At 38.8% G+C, this 15,927-nt stretch overlaps 1 protein-coding gene across 3 annotated transcripts in view; it reads right to left on the bottom strand.

Moving 5' to 3' along the window:
* Window positions 1–15,927, bottom strand: part of LOC136867280 (lysosomal Pro-X carboxypeptidase) — a 137,977-nt gene that overhangs the window by 3,708 nt on the left and 118,342 nt on the right. For 2 of the 3 annotated variants that reach the window (XM_068227066.1, XM_068227067.1), the window contains one exon: window positions 2,693–2,860. The exons of the other annotated variant lie outside the window; for it this stretch is intronic. In XM_068227066.1, coding sequence (XP_068083167.1) covers window positions 2,693–2,860 — 168 coding nt within the window. The remainder of the gene's footprint in view (window positions 1–2,692; window positions 2,861–15,927) is intronic. 3 annotated transcript variants of the gene reach the window in all.

Here is a 15,927-nt window from a genome sequence, read left to right as displayed (position 1 = left end):
TCACTAGTGTCAGTTACTTACAATATTCTATCCAAATAAATTCTCTACACAGCAAATCAGAACCAAAAACCTGTAGAATATCAAACAGAGCTCAAACCAGGCAGATTATGTCAAAAGAAAATCATGAATCTATAGCTAATATTCAGATATCAAAGAATTTGTAGCAACAATTTAGTCTGCACATTTGTTGACTTCAGATGAGCTTAATTGATCGCGAATCATTATTCCATGTACCGAAAGAGTACCCTTGTTATCTTAAAACACACACAAGGTTAAAAATTCATGAAAAATCTCTGAATCCTTCAAAATCAAAGCAGAAATGAGACAAGGAAGTGGAATATCTCCATTAATCTTGAACTGTGTCCTCAAGGAAACAATTCAGAATGGTATCATTACGGAAACTAATCTTACGTTCACATTAGATAGAAGAAAATAGATTGGTAAGAATTTATAGACGACCTAGCAATCTTAACTCGCGACATCTCAACGGCTCGAGACCGAGCTCGATAGCTGCAGTCGCTTAAGTGCGGCCAGTATCCACTATTCGGGAGATAGTAGGTTCGAACCCCACTGTCGGCAGCCCTGAAAATGGTTTTCCGTGGTTTCCCATTTTCACACCAGGCAAATGCTGGGCTGTACCTTAATTAAGGCCACGGCCGCTTCCTTCCCACTCCTAGCCTTTCCCTGTCCCATCGTCGCCATAAGACCTATCTGTGTCGGTGCGACGTAAAGCAACTAGCAAAAAAAAAAAAGGCTCGAGAATATTTCGGAGTCCTAAAAAAAGAGAGAAAGAGAAAGTCGGGTCTCCAGGTATCATTCGAAGAAACAAAGTACATCACTACAACAAACAATACCAAAACACACGGAAACAAAATCATCCGATTCGCACAATTTAAATAACTCGGTAAAACAACTCAGGAAAAGGGTCCGTAAACCAACTCAGTAAAATTAGATGCCAAAAAATGGAAACAACACATCGACCTACCCAAAATATCTACTACAAAATGTGTATTTCCAAACACCCGAAACTCACTACAATATGTTTATTAAATAATTCTATGGATCAGGAACACTAATTCTGAGTAGGAAAGCAAGTACTAAAAACAGTGAGAGAAGTGAATGTAAAATCATAAAGAAAATGCTAGGTGTAAGACCCAAAGGCGAACAATACACATTCAGGAACAAAGTGGAAATGAAACAAAACACATACATTCCGAGTGACATTATGAAACACAGATAAACATTTACTTATTTTCGAAGTTAAGGCTCTAGGTATTCTCTTACACTTAAGAACATTGTGTTTACATCAGTAATAATAAAATAATTTAAATAGTTAAGATTAAAATCATTTAAAATGCAGTTAAATAAAAAACAAAATTAATTTTTAAAACTGGCATATTATAAGTTTATGACTTTAAGCAACTATTAAATAATTAAAGTAATCAACGTTAAGTAACGAGAACTATTGACTTAAATTAAATTAAATTAAATAGAGAACTTCCTTTAAAGACAATAGTGTGCCTAATGCACAGATACATCAAAAGAATGAACACTGAAAACTAACGAAACAAATAATCGAATTCCTTCAGAAAAGCCAGAACGAACAGTATAAAATGATCGGGGAAATAAAACATGACCCTAAATTGGCAGGAATCACACAAGAAGATATCCAGAACAGCGAGATACTCAGATTCTAAAGTTGACTAATGGCAAGTTGGCCAAGAGAAGAAACCGAAGAAATGTCTGGAACTAATTGTACCAAAGAGCGAAAAAAAGTTCACAGAAAAGGAATGAAAACAAACGCTCTCAGGTATTCACGTAATAATAATAATAATAATAATAATAATAATAATAATAATAATAATAATAATAATAATAATAATAATAATAATTCCTCCACCCATCTAACACCTTGGTGGGTTCGCGGGTGTGACCCAGTTTTAGGACTGTATACCTTTCCTGACGCCAATACAATTTATAGAGACGTATTCTGCTAATACGTGTTTCTCTGGTTGCAGGCAGTGTGGTGTGTTGTGTACAAATGAAGAGATGTGCATTAAGACAAATGGAAGCACCCAGTCCCGAAGATAGAGTAATTAACAAATCTTTGTAGACGAAATAACTGGAAAGCGGTGTAATCCAGATATTCAAGGTTATTTTACTAAAGTTACCCAAGGTCGTTCTAAGAGTTATACCCTGATATCTATATTATATTCACTCAATAACAACATTTGAATTTCACTAAATATAGATTATGTATTGGGCCAACGAATACAAACGTGGGCCTAAATAGTACAAGCACCGAGCTTGATAGCTGCAGTCGCTTAAGTGCGGCCAGTATCCAGTAATCGGGAGATAGTGGGTTCGAGCCCTACTGTCGGCAGCCCTGAAGATGGTTTTCCGTGGTTTCCCCATTTTAACACCAGACAAATGGTAGGGCTATATCTTAATTAAGGCCACGGCCGCTTCCTTCCCATTTCTAGGCCTTTCCTATCTCATCGTCGCCATAAGACCTATCTGTGTCAGTGCGAAGTAAAGCAAAATATCAAAAAAGAAATAGTACAAACAACAAGTTGCTATGTACCCTAAAATACTGTAGCTTAACACGGCGTTCCTGCATACACACACACACGGCAATGACAGTCCAGAAGGTTCAGTGCTATAAATTTTAGAAAGTAGATAGTATACCTACCAAGAAATTGGCACCCAACGTCGCCTTTTCTAGCAGAACTATGTCATGGGTGTCGATACACTGAGCCAGTCCACTCGTGTTGCTGTACACACTGATCGTCTGGAAGAGTGCTTGTAGGAGGTCTCCATCTTCTTGTACGTTACTACTAGAAAGTGCTTTACATGCCTCCTGTAAAACAAGACAAAACATTGGTCTACAATACACCGAAGAGTGTCTGCAAGAGGTCCACATCTATATGTATGTCAGTACTAGACAGTGGTTTACATGCCTCCTGTAAAACAAGACACTGTATTGGTCTACTATACGCTGACGAGTGTCTCCAAGAGGTCAACATATGTCTGTATGTCAGTACTAGACAGTGGTTTACATGCCTCCTGTAAAACAAGACACGGTATTGGCCTACTATACACTGACGAGTGTCTCCAAGAGGTCCACATATGTCTGTATGTCAGTACTAGACAGTGTTTTACATGCCTCCTGTAAAACAAGACACGGTATTGGCCTACTATACACTGACGAGTGTATCCAAAAGGTCAACATATGTCTGTATGTCAGTACTAGACAGTGGTTTATATGCCTCCTTTAAAACAAGACACGGTATTGGTTTATTGTACACTGAAGAGTGTCTCTATGAGGTCCACATCTGTTGGACGTCAGTACTTGACAGTCGTTTATATGCCTCCTGTAAAACAAGACACTGTATTGGTCTACTGTACACTGAAGAGTGTCTCCAAGAAGTTCACATATGTCTGTATGTCGGTACTAGACAGTGGTTTATATGCCTCCTTTAAAACAAGACACGGTATTGGTTTATTGTACACTGAAGAGTGTCTCTATGAGGTCCACATCTGTTGGACGTCAGTACTTGACAGTCGTTTACATGCCTCCTGTAAAACAAGACACTGTATTGGTCTACTGTACACTGAAGAGTGTCTCCAAGAAGTTCACATATGTCTGTATGTCGGTACTAGACAGTGGTTTGCATGCGCTCTGTAGAACAAGACACGGTATTGTTCTACTGTACAATGAAGAGTGTCTCAAAGAGGTCCACATCTGGCTGGATGTCAGTACTTGACAGTGGTTTACATGCCTCCTGTAAAATAAGACACGGTATTGGTTTACTGTACACTGAAGAGTGTCTGCTAGAGGTCCTCATACTGTATGTCTCTATGTCGGTACTAGACAGTGGTTTGCATGCGTCCTATAGAACAAGACACGGCATTGGTCTACTGTACATTGAAGAGTGCGCGCAAGGGGTCCTTACTTGTCTGTACGTCAGTGCTAGACATAGTAGAGGGGCTAAGAATTCGCCCCCCCCCTCCCAACCACATAATAGAAAATGTCCTCCTCATTTCCTGATAAGGAAAGTTACAAGTTTATTTAGCAGTACATGATTGTACGTTATTACAGGGAACAACGACAAAATAGTAACACACACACGCACACACACACACACACACACACACACACACACACACACACACACACGCGAAATGCATATTCCAATTGAAGTAACCAGAACACGCCGACCGTCGCAATATTAAGAAATAATCTCGTTCCTAGGACCAAATAATTTACTAGTCAGCCGTCCATCGTAAGCCTGCAGAGCTACATTGACTGCTGAGTAATATAAACAGGCTGGAAATTTCAGTATTTAGAGTTTAGATAAGGGGCATGTCCTTGTTATCGCGTCTTCGCTGACTACTGGGATCTCAGAACTGGCGAATTGCTCAAAATCCTTGTTGATTATTGTGAGTGGCAGCAAGGGATGTTTATTATTAGAACAGGCTGGGAAACGCACTTTCTTTCAGAAATAACTACCGTACTGCTATTGATGAAAGAAGCTCTGCACTACGACGGCCTAAGTTTGGAATAATCCTCTGTAATTCAAATGAGAATGTGTTGTGTACTGTAGCATTATCAATATATAGAATTTCTCTTCAGCTACTGAATTAAGAAACAGTTAAGGGCCCCTCAAAAGCAATGGGTCCCGCAGCCCCGTGCGGTCTGCGGGGTCCTTAACAGCGCCACTAGCTAGACTGACTGTAGTTTGCATGCTTTCTCTAACACAACACGTAGTATTGGTTTAGTACACGCTCTGCCAGCTCACTCGTACTACTGCACTCACTGGTCGTCCGTAAGAGAGGCTCTAGAGGTCCTCGTCACTCAGTAGGTTAGCACTACATAGTTGTTTATACACTTTCTTTAATACACCACACAGTACACCTCTGTAAGAGTACCGCTGGAGGTCCTCAGCAAGTTAGTACTGAATAGCTGTTTACAGCTTACTTTAACACAACATAGAGTAAATACTGATCATCTAGAAAAGTATATGTGGAGGCCCTTGTCCCTCAGCAAGTAAATAGTAGATATAACCAGTACTAACACCGTCTGGTTGGAAAGAGGACAGTAGTTGACCAAGAGAGGCCGAATAAGAAAAATGAAAATGGAGAGTACAAGTAAATGAAAGCAATATCAGACGTAGGCAAGAGTCGTATTCACTACCCAACACTGCCACAGTGAGAGCCCTTGGAGGCACAACCTGAGGTCACTCCTTACCCCAGGTAGGTGTACCGTGGACGTACTAGGTGCTTCAGATATATATGCCGTTGCAGAATGGATGGTCTACCTGGTCCGCTGTCGTAGCCTTCATTGACATGCAAGAAACGGTCTCAGGTATGTTGCAGAGGCTCCAGACTAACCAAGGACACAATTTTATGCGAAATGCTACTTGAGGGCTCTGTGAATTTCTCAGGATGCAAAGAGGTCCAAAGCCTAAACATATAGTAGTAGTAGTAGTAGTAGTAAATGCACAGCAATGAAATGGCCACGTTATACGAGTACCTAGCTTCTGGAGATGCTCCCTATATTGGGAGAGCGCCATCGCAATGAATGACAAACAGCTGCACTCTGTGCAGGGTGATATGCAGATGGGCTACATCCCAAAATTCAGAGAAGAGTCTACGCTAGAATGTTGTACTTGACACAGCAAAGGGATCCGGAGCAAGTGAATATATGGAGAGAAAATCTGTACGAGTTCTACAGCTGTGGTAGACGCGATGGGAATGGATCATCTTACATTGGATATTGAGCCTGTATGGCGCGCTCATACCGATAATACGGCAAAATTGTCGGATGAATTAAAAACATATTAAAATAACAGCCTTCATAATTTTGTATTTCATTATATGGCAAACGTTATAAGCGGACAGGATATGGCAGGCGCCAGTTATCTGGGTGAAGGGTTAGCCGAGAGTATATTTTAAACAAGGGAGAGGGCGTCGGAGCTAATGTCCGAGCGGAACGTGACCTCGAGAGGCTATTTTGAAGCAAGACGAAATTCCTGTTGACAACAATGGACAGGAACGTCACTCACTACTGATTTCATATTTTGTCACCCTGAGCGAGGGTAGCGAGTAGGTGTATGTTCTATGATTGGTGGAGACTGCAGGAAGAGTCATTTATACGAAACCAAAAAGACGCGCTAAATAAAGTACAGTGAGGCGAAATGTAATTAGACCAGAATATGGTTAGTGCTCCGATTGATTATGTATATAAGAAGAGGATGTGCGTTAATAAAACAGGTGACAATACGCAAGAGAGAGTCTTTTTCTCCTGTCTGTTCTTATAAGTGTTTGGATATCGAGTGTCTTAATTCTGTGGAGGCTTGGAGAGAGACCTTATTCTTTGTAATAGTAAGCATTGGTTAGACGCAGGAACTTCGTTTTCGAGAGGAGTCTTTATCATTTGTGTTATAGAATATTTAACTCGGTAGTAGTGAATTTAATTGTGAGAGGCAGAGCTATGACATTATTCAGAGATTAGAGTCCATGTAACGTCTTTGTTAGTAGGAGACCGGATAGTCAGTAAAAGTGAACAGTTTGAACATTGTTTATCCGTTCTTGAGGAGAAGAATTCAAATATATTTTACGAGAAGTGTAGAACTTTGTAATCTTTGCGATTTCGTGACAGGTTCAGCTGTAAATCGCGCTATGGAAATTAGTCAGATAATTCTAAGACAGCTATTTAAGAAGCAGAGACTCGTGTTATGTAACTGAGCAAAAATGTTTGGGAGATAAGAATGAAATAAGTTACTAGGCGAGGTGATAGCAGAGAAGTAAACAGGTGAACTAAGTTAATATGTTTAGCGGATAACAGCGCGTAAATGGTTACGTGACAGTGTAGTGGAAATTCTTGTCAGCTGTAGATATAACTGTGTTCGATGTTCGTATGAGCTGAAGTGAATCAAGAAAGAAGACAGCGTGGAACACATGTTGCTGTCCGAACTTGGAGAAATGGAGCAGCCCAGAAGGACGTCAATCTTCATGGATCGTGACACTGTCATTGTGGTGGTTGCCACTAAGCAGAGGTCGTGGTAGTGCTGAGCTACAAAGAATGACTTCTCAAATTCAATTTATTTAAGATTGTACGCATACGTAATTCTCAAGGGGATAGGATAATTTCATAGGTTAATTTCTCTAAGACGTGAATTCAATTTTCATTAATTGTAAGATAATTTCATAGGTTAATCTCTCTCAGAAGTAAATTTAATTTTCATTAATTTTAAATAATGTAAATTAATCACGACCTATGCATTTGGTCATTTTGTTTCTTTTTTAAAACCCAGTTTAAATTTTATTTTATTTGCTGATTTTTTTGCTTTGTGCAGATGCTTTGATATCTTGGGATAACGTAAACATTAAGGAAATCTACTCAAATAATATTAATTAATAAACTCTTTATTAATCATCATAATTAATAAAGATACAGAACACAAATTGTGTATGGTATAAACAAAGTTTGTCATATGTACTGTCACCTCCCACTATTACAGAAGTTCACAATGGATAATCCCCGATTTTTGCATGTGATTACATGATATCGACTGCAATGCTCACTGCACAGCTTGCAAAGACAGGTTTCATCTGGGTTATGGAAGTACTCAGAGTTGCACAGTTCATGGACCGCCATCGAGTTAACGAAATGTCGCATGTCTTGATTAGTCCTTGTCGATGTTCTATTCGTCATCGCCTCCGTTGAGTAGAAATCGATCCAGATTTCTTCCCTCTTCTTCACTCTGTGCTGCAGTAATTTTTCCCAAGCGTCTGTGGATGGAAGCCCTCGCTTCATTCGGAGGTCCTCGATGAAGAAGGTCTCCTTTGCAAGCTCATATGCAAGTCTTGATTTTGTGTATTTTGATATTCCCAGTGCAGGTTTCAGGAAGCGCGACTTGACTGTTTCAGTCGTCTTCAGCTCTGCCAGACCCAGTTTATCCCATATAATATCCAGTCCATACGTGGCAATTGGCGCAATTTTCGCATCGAATAGTTTCATAGCAGTTTCTAGTGAAAGCTTGGTAATTGTTTTAATATCATATATTGCTTTGGTGGCCGCCGTTGCTCTAGACTTTATGTGAATCCTATAGGTTGTTGCTGTTGTTTGCATGGTCAGTCCTAGATACTTAAATGTATTGACAGTCTTGAGGACTGTAGATCCTATGTATATCCTGTCACTTGCGGCCCCTCGGCCACCTTTCCGAAATGTCATTTTCACTGTTTTCTCTGTGTTAATTTTCATCTTGTTATATTTTGCCCACCTGTCTAGATTGTCTACAGCTTTTTGCACATCATGTACGGAACTTGATCCATTGACCATGTCATCTGCGAATAAATATATTTTCAAATCCTTTATTCCTTGCTGAGTAACCTTTACCACATCACACGTCACAATGTTAAACAACAAGGGGCTTAGTGGGTCTCCTTGGAGTACTCCGTTGGTCTGCATGATCGGTTTCGATGTCGCGACTTGTATCATCAATCTGTATGTAATTTGTCGTCAGTATGTTGTTTATCAGAGTCGTTAGCTTGTCTTTCCCCATTATGGCTTCCAGCTTCGCGATTATTAGTGGTCTGCTTAACGTGTCGAAAGCTTTTGCATAATCAACAAATACTGCATGGAATTTGCCTCTTGTATGTCTGAGGGCTTCTTCAATGTCACTGATGAGGTTGTTAATGGCATGGAGGGAGCTCCTTCCTGTACGGAATCCAAACTGTTCCTCTGGGAGTTTGTGTTCTATTGCGTCTGAGACTCTTTTTGTGACAAGCTTTGTCATTATTTTCAGCATGCATTTTTCTACAGCTATTCCTCTATATGAGTTAGGGCCTGACTTGTCACCTTTTCCCTTGTACAACATTTTCATAGTTGAGGTTCTCCAAGATGTGGGGATGTTGCATACTTGTAGACAGAGGTTCATTAGGTTTGAAATGACCGGTAATAGTGTTTCTGTGTTCGATGTATATACCATCGGGTCCTGTGGCCCTCTTATTTTTTAGTGACATAATAGATTCGTACACCTCTTCCTTTGTGAACGGGTCGGTAACATCTTGGTATGATCCTGTTATCGCAGCCTCAGTATTGACGTCCGCATCAACATTTAGTATATTCCTAAAGTGATCTTCCCATGTATCCATTTCTATAATTCCACTGCTTTGCACTTTCCTAGGCTTTAATGCTACAAGCGGATCCTTGATGGCAACTTTCACGATTTTTATCGCTTCCTTTTCCATGTGTTCATTGCGTTTTTCATAGCAGTTTTTTGTATTCCTTCCTGACTAATATATAGTGCCTTATTGTCTCAATGCTCTTGTTGTTCTTTGCTGCATGCATGGCCTTAATAGTGCTCTTTCCCTTCTTAAAGCAATCTTTATCGAACCATATTCGCGATCTTCTTTTCCGCTTATACACAAGTGCTGATTTGATTGTCTTCTCCAGGGATAATGCGGCTGCATCCATGTCATTATTCTTTATGTTCTTTTCAAGTTACGTCCGTTCTTTTGTTTGTTGTTTGAGTACTCAAATAATATGATTAATTGTAATTTCAGTAAAGTAATTATGGGAATCAGAAGGGCAAAACATGCAGTCATATTTTACTATGAATACGAATGTCTATAAGAATGTTAGATCCAGGAGATTAAGTTGATCAGACAGACAGTGTCCACGTCGTGGTCCGTTTGTGTATATATGGGTTTTGGAATGATGAATGATTACACGTTGTGAAAGGATCTTTTTTGGACCAGGTAGATCTCAACTGAAGCCGCATATTATTAAATGTATAATTTAATTTTCAAAGTCATCATTTAATTTTTATTTGAATTTGGTTAGTAGTGATAGAATTAAGATTCAGAAACTGTCTTGATTTATTATTTAAATTGATCAAATAGCCGAAAAGTTTCAGTCGTCGGATTTTAACTATAATCAAAGTAAACCAGGTTACTTGACACTGTGTAATCATAAGGTATGCAGTGATGATCTTCGTGATACCTTCAAATGTATTATTGGGAGAATCGGATATTGTGAGTTTGTAATCAATTTATTGTCATGTAAATGAAATTTAGGACGTGCGGATTATTTGATTCAGTGATTATGTGGAAGTTCGTTCTTCGTAATGTGCGCATATCTTTTTGTGAGAGGCTTGCCTTGGGTAGCATTTTTATTGAGCAGCATCGTCGATTGTGACTGGACCCGGATAGGCCAATATCATTTATTCGTTTGGGAATTATAATCCCAGAGTTATATACCTGTGTGAAAGGATCCTAGGAATCAACTGTGTTTTCTATTACTTCGGAACTTAATTCCGACGACAGTTTATTTGGCTACCAAGTAGAGTCATTGTTTAGTGCAGCTTATCTATATATATAAAGTAGCTTGTCCTGACTGACTGACTGACTGACTGACTGATTCATCATCGCCGAGCCAAAACTACTGGACATAAAGAAATGAAATTTTGGGGATATATTCATATTAAGATGTAGGTGCTCGCTAAGAGAGGATTTTTGGATATTCCGTCTCTAAGGGGGTGAAAAGGGGGGTGAAATTTAAAAATGAGTGTGTCTATATATCAAAACTTTAAAAGTTTACAGATGTGAAAACTGGTATTTATAATCTTCTTTAAAAATAACGGAACACGTATTTTTTTGTTTTCAGACAATCCCAATAGGAGGGGTGAAAAAGGGTGAAAAAGGGGTTGAATGCCTTTAATCCGGATACGCTACTTATATCTCAGAAACTGAAGATATTACAGACCGCAAAATTGGTACTTTTGATCGCTGTGAAAAATAATGAAATACATATTTTTTTGTTTTTGAAAATGCAATAATTGGGAGGGTGAAAATGGGGTGAATGTTTAAAATGAGTGCATCTATATGTCAAAAGTTTTAAAGTTTAGAGATGTAAAAATTGGTATTTAGAATCTTCATTGAAAATAAAGGAACACGTATTTTTTGTTTTCGGAAAATCCCAATAGGAGGGGTGAAAAGGGGTGAAAAATGGGTTGAATGCCTTTAAAGAGAATACTTATATCTTAGAAACTGAATATATTACAGACCTGAAAATTGGAATTTGGGATCTACTTTAAAAATAAAGAAACAGGTATTTTTTCGTTTTGGGAAAATCCAAATAATGGGGGGTGAAAAGGGGGATGAAATTTTGAAAATGAGTGTATCTATATCTCAAAACTTTTAAAGTTCATAGATGTAAAATTTGGTATTTAGAAATCACCTTTAAAAATAAAGAAACACGTACTTTTGTGTTATCGGAAAATCCTAATAGGAAGGGTGAAAAAGGGTGAAAAATAGGTTGAATGCCTTTAATGAGGCTACTTATATTTCAGAACCTGAAGATATTACAGACCTGAAAATTGGTATTTGGGATTTACTTTAAAAATAAAGAAACAGGTATTTTTTTGATTTTGGAAAATCCAAATAATGGAGGGTGAAAAGGGGGGTGAATTTTTAAAATGAGTGTGTCTACATCTTAAAACTTTAAAAGTTTACAGATGTAAAAAAATGGTATTTAGAATCTTCTTTAAAAATACAAGAACACGTATTTTTTGCTTTCTTTAAATCCCAATAGGAGGGGTGTAAATGGGTGAATAATGGGATGAATGCCTTTAATGAGGATACATATATCTCAGAAACTGAAAATATTACGGAACTGAAAATTTGTATATGGGAGCTCCTTTAAAAATAAGGAAACACGTATTTTTTTGTTTTTGGAAAATCCAATTAATGGGGGTTAAACAGGAGTGACAAACTGGGGTGAATTTTTTGAAAGACTATATCTACAGAATATCTGAGAAACGTAAAATGTTATATACGTAAAAAGTGGGTATTTGGAATCTCTTGTAAATGTAAAGAAAGATAGGTGATTTGTTTTCGGAAACTCCACGTAAGGGGAAATAAAAAGGGGTGAAATTTTAAAAAGCGAATTTCTACAGTATATCTCAAAAACTTAACATGTTACAGAAGTGAAAAATGGTATTTTTATCTCTATTAAAAATAAAGAAACGTGTATTTTCAACTTTCGGAAATACCACTTGGGTGGAAAGGGGGGGGGGATAAAAGTGACTGAAAATGGTGTTGAATTTTTTTAATTAGGCTATGATATCTCAAAAATGAAGATATTACAGACGTGAAATCTGCTTTGGAATCTGCTTTAAAAGTAAAGAAACACGTATTCTCGGAAAATCCAATGAAGGGGTGTGGGGGTGGGGGGTGAAAGATTAATTGAATTAATTGTATGAGAATACATACATCTAATAGAAACTAAAGTTGTTACGGACGTGAAAATTGGTATTTGAATCTCCTTAAACAAAGAAAAACGCGTTTGGGGGGCGGGAGTGAAAAGGAGTTGAATTCCTTTCATGAAGACACATAAATCAAAACCTGAAGAAGTTAGAGTCGTGATAATTACTATTTAGAAGATCCTTTACTATTAAGGAAACAAGTATATTTTGCCGGAAAATTCACTTACGGGGTGGGGGGGGAGGGGAGTGTGAAAGGAAGTGAAAATAAAGTGAATTATTTTTATGGGGATACTTATATCTCAAAACTGAATGTAACAGATGTGAACATTGGTGTTTGGAATATCTTTTAAACATAAAGAAACACGTCTTCTATTTTTTTTTTGGGGGGGGTGTAAATAAACTTAACGGCGGTGGGGTGTAAAAGGAGGTGAGATCAATTGATTTTACTGTTCATAATGTACTTAAGGAGCCTCCGTTGCTCAGGCGGCACCGCGCCGGCCTCTCGCAGCTGGGTTCCGTGGTTCAAATCCCGGTCACTCCATGTGACATTCGTGCTGGACAAAACGGAGGCGGGACAGGTTTTTCTCCGGATACTTAGATTTTCTCTCTCATCATTCATTCCAGCAACACTGTCCAATATTTCATTTCATTTGTCATTCAACGATCATTGCCCCAGAGGTGTGCTTCGGCAGCCGGCACAATTCCTATTGTCGCTGCTAGATGGGGCTTTATTCATTCCATTCCTGACCCTGTCGAATGACTGGAAACAGGCTATATAGTTTCGATGTACTTATTCTGATCATAAACCGATCATTTTTAATCTTTCCTGGGCTGGTTTTCAACAGCCATCTTTTCCTTCGGAGAACGTTCTTAGATTACAGTAGATCCTCCTGGCATGTAAATAAAAATTTAAACACATTTGAAATAAACGATAGGAATGAGATGGACCGTCAAATTGTTCACCTCTATAATAAGGTCAACAATGCACGGAAGTATGTCATTGGTATCGCCAGAAATCCCGCACACTTGCCTACGCGCGACGATGGTGCTGGTCACATTGTAACAATGTCACTGGCAGCAGATGTAATTTACCGCCAAGTAGCGATCTTGCAGCTTGCTGTGGGGTTCAGAACATCTTTTAATAATAATAATAATAATAATAATAATAATAATAATAATAATAATAATAATAATAATGTTCTGGACCGTTGTCAAATGTGCGGACCCCCCTGGAAAATGGTCCTGGACGGGTAATGACTAAGAATGCAGTCCGGCCGCGGGTTCAGTACCGCCAAGGCACCTAAGACGACACCACGCCGGATCTCCTGAAGGATTTGATCCATATTAAAAACGCTTATAGGAAAAGATGGCAAAGATTTAGGGACCCAACTGACGGGGTGGAATATCTGGACCTAGCCCGGGAAGTACGAAATCGATTGCTGGAAAGAAAGATTGAAAAATGTGAGGAAACATACCGTAATCTATTAGAAAACGAGTCAGATCGCGAATTTTGTCGGATTCTCGCAGAAAACGAGTCAGATCGCGAATTTCGGCGGATTATATATCTAAAACAATTAGCATTCAATTATAAATTTCAGTATAATACCGTAGCGAAGCACGGGTATCTTGCTAGTTGTTTATATTTTTCATCACGTTCCTAGAGGTTGTTTGGTTTGATGATTTATTAGTATGTTCTGTATGGATCTTTCATCCCGATATCAAGTGTAAGATTGGATTACACCTTTTATATCTAGTGTCATGTCTATTTATTTCAGGAAACAACGTTGAAACCGTGACTGAACTTAAGTCTATGTGTGTGCATATTTATTTCATTCGCGTTCTATATCTATTTCAAGGAACACAGTTGAAACAATGGTTGAACTTATTTTCTTTTCGATGGGAATGTGAGATCTTTGTTGATGCGAAAGTGTTGCATGTTTAATGTGTTTGGAAAAATATGACGACATGTATGCTGAATAATGTGAATAATGTACTTGTTGACCCACTTATGTTGTAATGTTATTCTTGTATGTATGTATGTATGTTGGGTATTCAGCCCGAATGCTGGTTTGATCCTCCACAGCTCCGCCAACAGCTTTCATAAACAACCTAGGGCGTCACTGAAGAGGCATACTAGGGAAATGAGGAGTGAGGTAGTTTCCCGTTGCTTTCCTCACCGAACCAGAAGTTGCTATTACATATCAGTCTGCCAAGCCCACTGAAATACATGCACCAACTGACCCTATGAGCAACATTTTCACACCATTCATAACAGGGACTGGCTGCATAACGAACGGTATTACCAGTACCGCTCATACCTCAGTCACTTTCATATTGTCAAAGCCAAGGATGAGCCTAAGACAGGGCAATGAAAGTCACAAATTTATTCTGACCCATACCAGAAGACATAGTGCACTGCTAGCAGAGGCATATGTTATTCTTAGTAGTAGGATTTTCCCCGAGACAATTACGTAGGCTAAGGTTAGGATTCCCTTGCTATGTCAAACGCAGATATAGAGTCAGGAGTATATATTCTAAGTGCTTAAATAATGTAAAGGGTGCTCAGCCTTATCAAATATTGTGTAAATGATTGAAGTCCAAGCTGATCCTTAAGGGCGTGTGTCGGCGCGTAAGTCTTGAAGAGCTCTAAGCTCTATGAAGAGCTCAAACGTTTAAAAGTCAATTTTATGTATTATTTGACTTGATCTGATCTGATTGTTTGTTCATTTTGAAGATAAATAAAATTTCATAAATCTTACGTCGTTTTTTACAGTATAAGATTCTCTTGCCTGGTCCATGAAGTTATATGATATGTTCCCCATCACTTGGAGCCAAAGTATATATTTATTTAGGTGTTATTTTACGCCGTGGACCAAACACGTCTTGGGAACTACTGGCTGGCTTGGGGCATTACCGATGTGGTATATATACGGAGACAATATAATTATTAAACAAGGCCTTTAATGGTACCTATTCAAACAACACATAACTCAGGGCCTCCAACCAGATGACCATAAACGTTGCGAGGCTTTCTGCAAGTTGATCGCTGAAGAAGTGAGTAACGCACACCTGAGAATAAATTACATCGTTACTACTGGTTCTACAAGAAGTATGGATGAGGACGAGAACTGGGTAGAGAACGATCATGGCTTATGATGAGAAAGGTTGCATCAAAGCATTATCATAGAATTGGAATGACGATACCATGTTGTGGATGTTTCTGCTTCTGAGTTAATGAACACAGAATTATCCTGGACGTTATAACTTTTAACAACAAGTTCACTACGGCGTGAACCACCGGTGGTAAACATATGTCATTCTCAGCAGGCTAACGTTTTGAGACTGATTCGTAGCAGGTTAAGCGAGGAATTCAGTTCTTGTAATATGACTCTGGTAGAAATCGTAGTGTATGGCGTGACCACTGACTGTGCCGGTGGTAATAACCTGGAACGTACGACGAGATGTTTTTACTATTTATGTTACGTCGCACCGCCACAGATGGGTTTTTATGCCGACGATGGGATAGAAAAGGGTTGTAACTGGCCTTAATTAAGGCACAACCCCAACATTGGCCTGGTATGAAAATGGGGACCACGGAAAACATCTTGAGCGCTTCTGAAAGTGGCGTTCGAACCCACGATCTCTCAAATAG

Source organism: Anabrus simplex, chromosome 3, assembly GCF_040414725.1.
Source record: "Anabrus simplex isolate iqAnaSimp1 chromosome 3, ASM4041472v1, whole genome shotgun sequence".
In the NCBI taxonomy this organism is placed as follows: Eukaryota; Metazoa; Arthropoda; class Insecta; order Orthoptera; family Tettigoniidae; genus Anabrus; species Anabrus simplex.
This window is presented reverse-complemented; position numbering and strand designations above follow the sequence as displayed.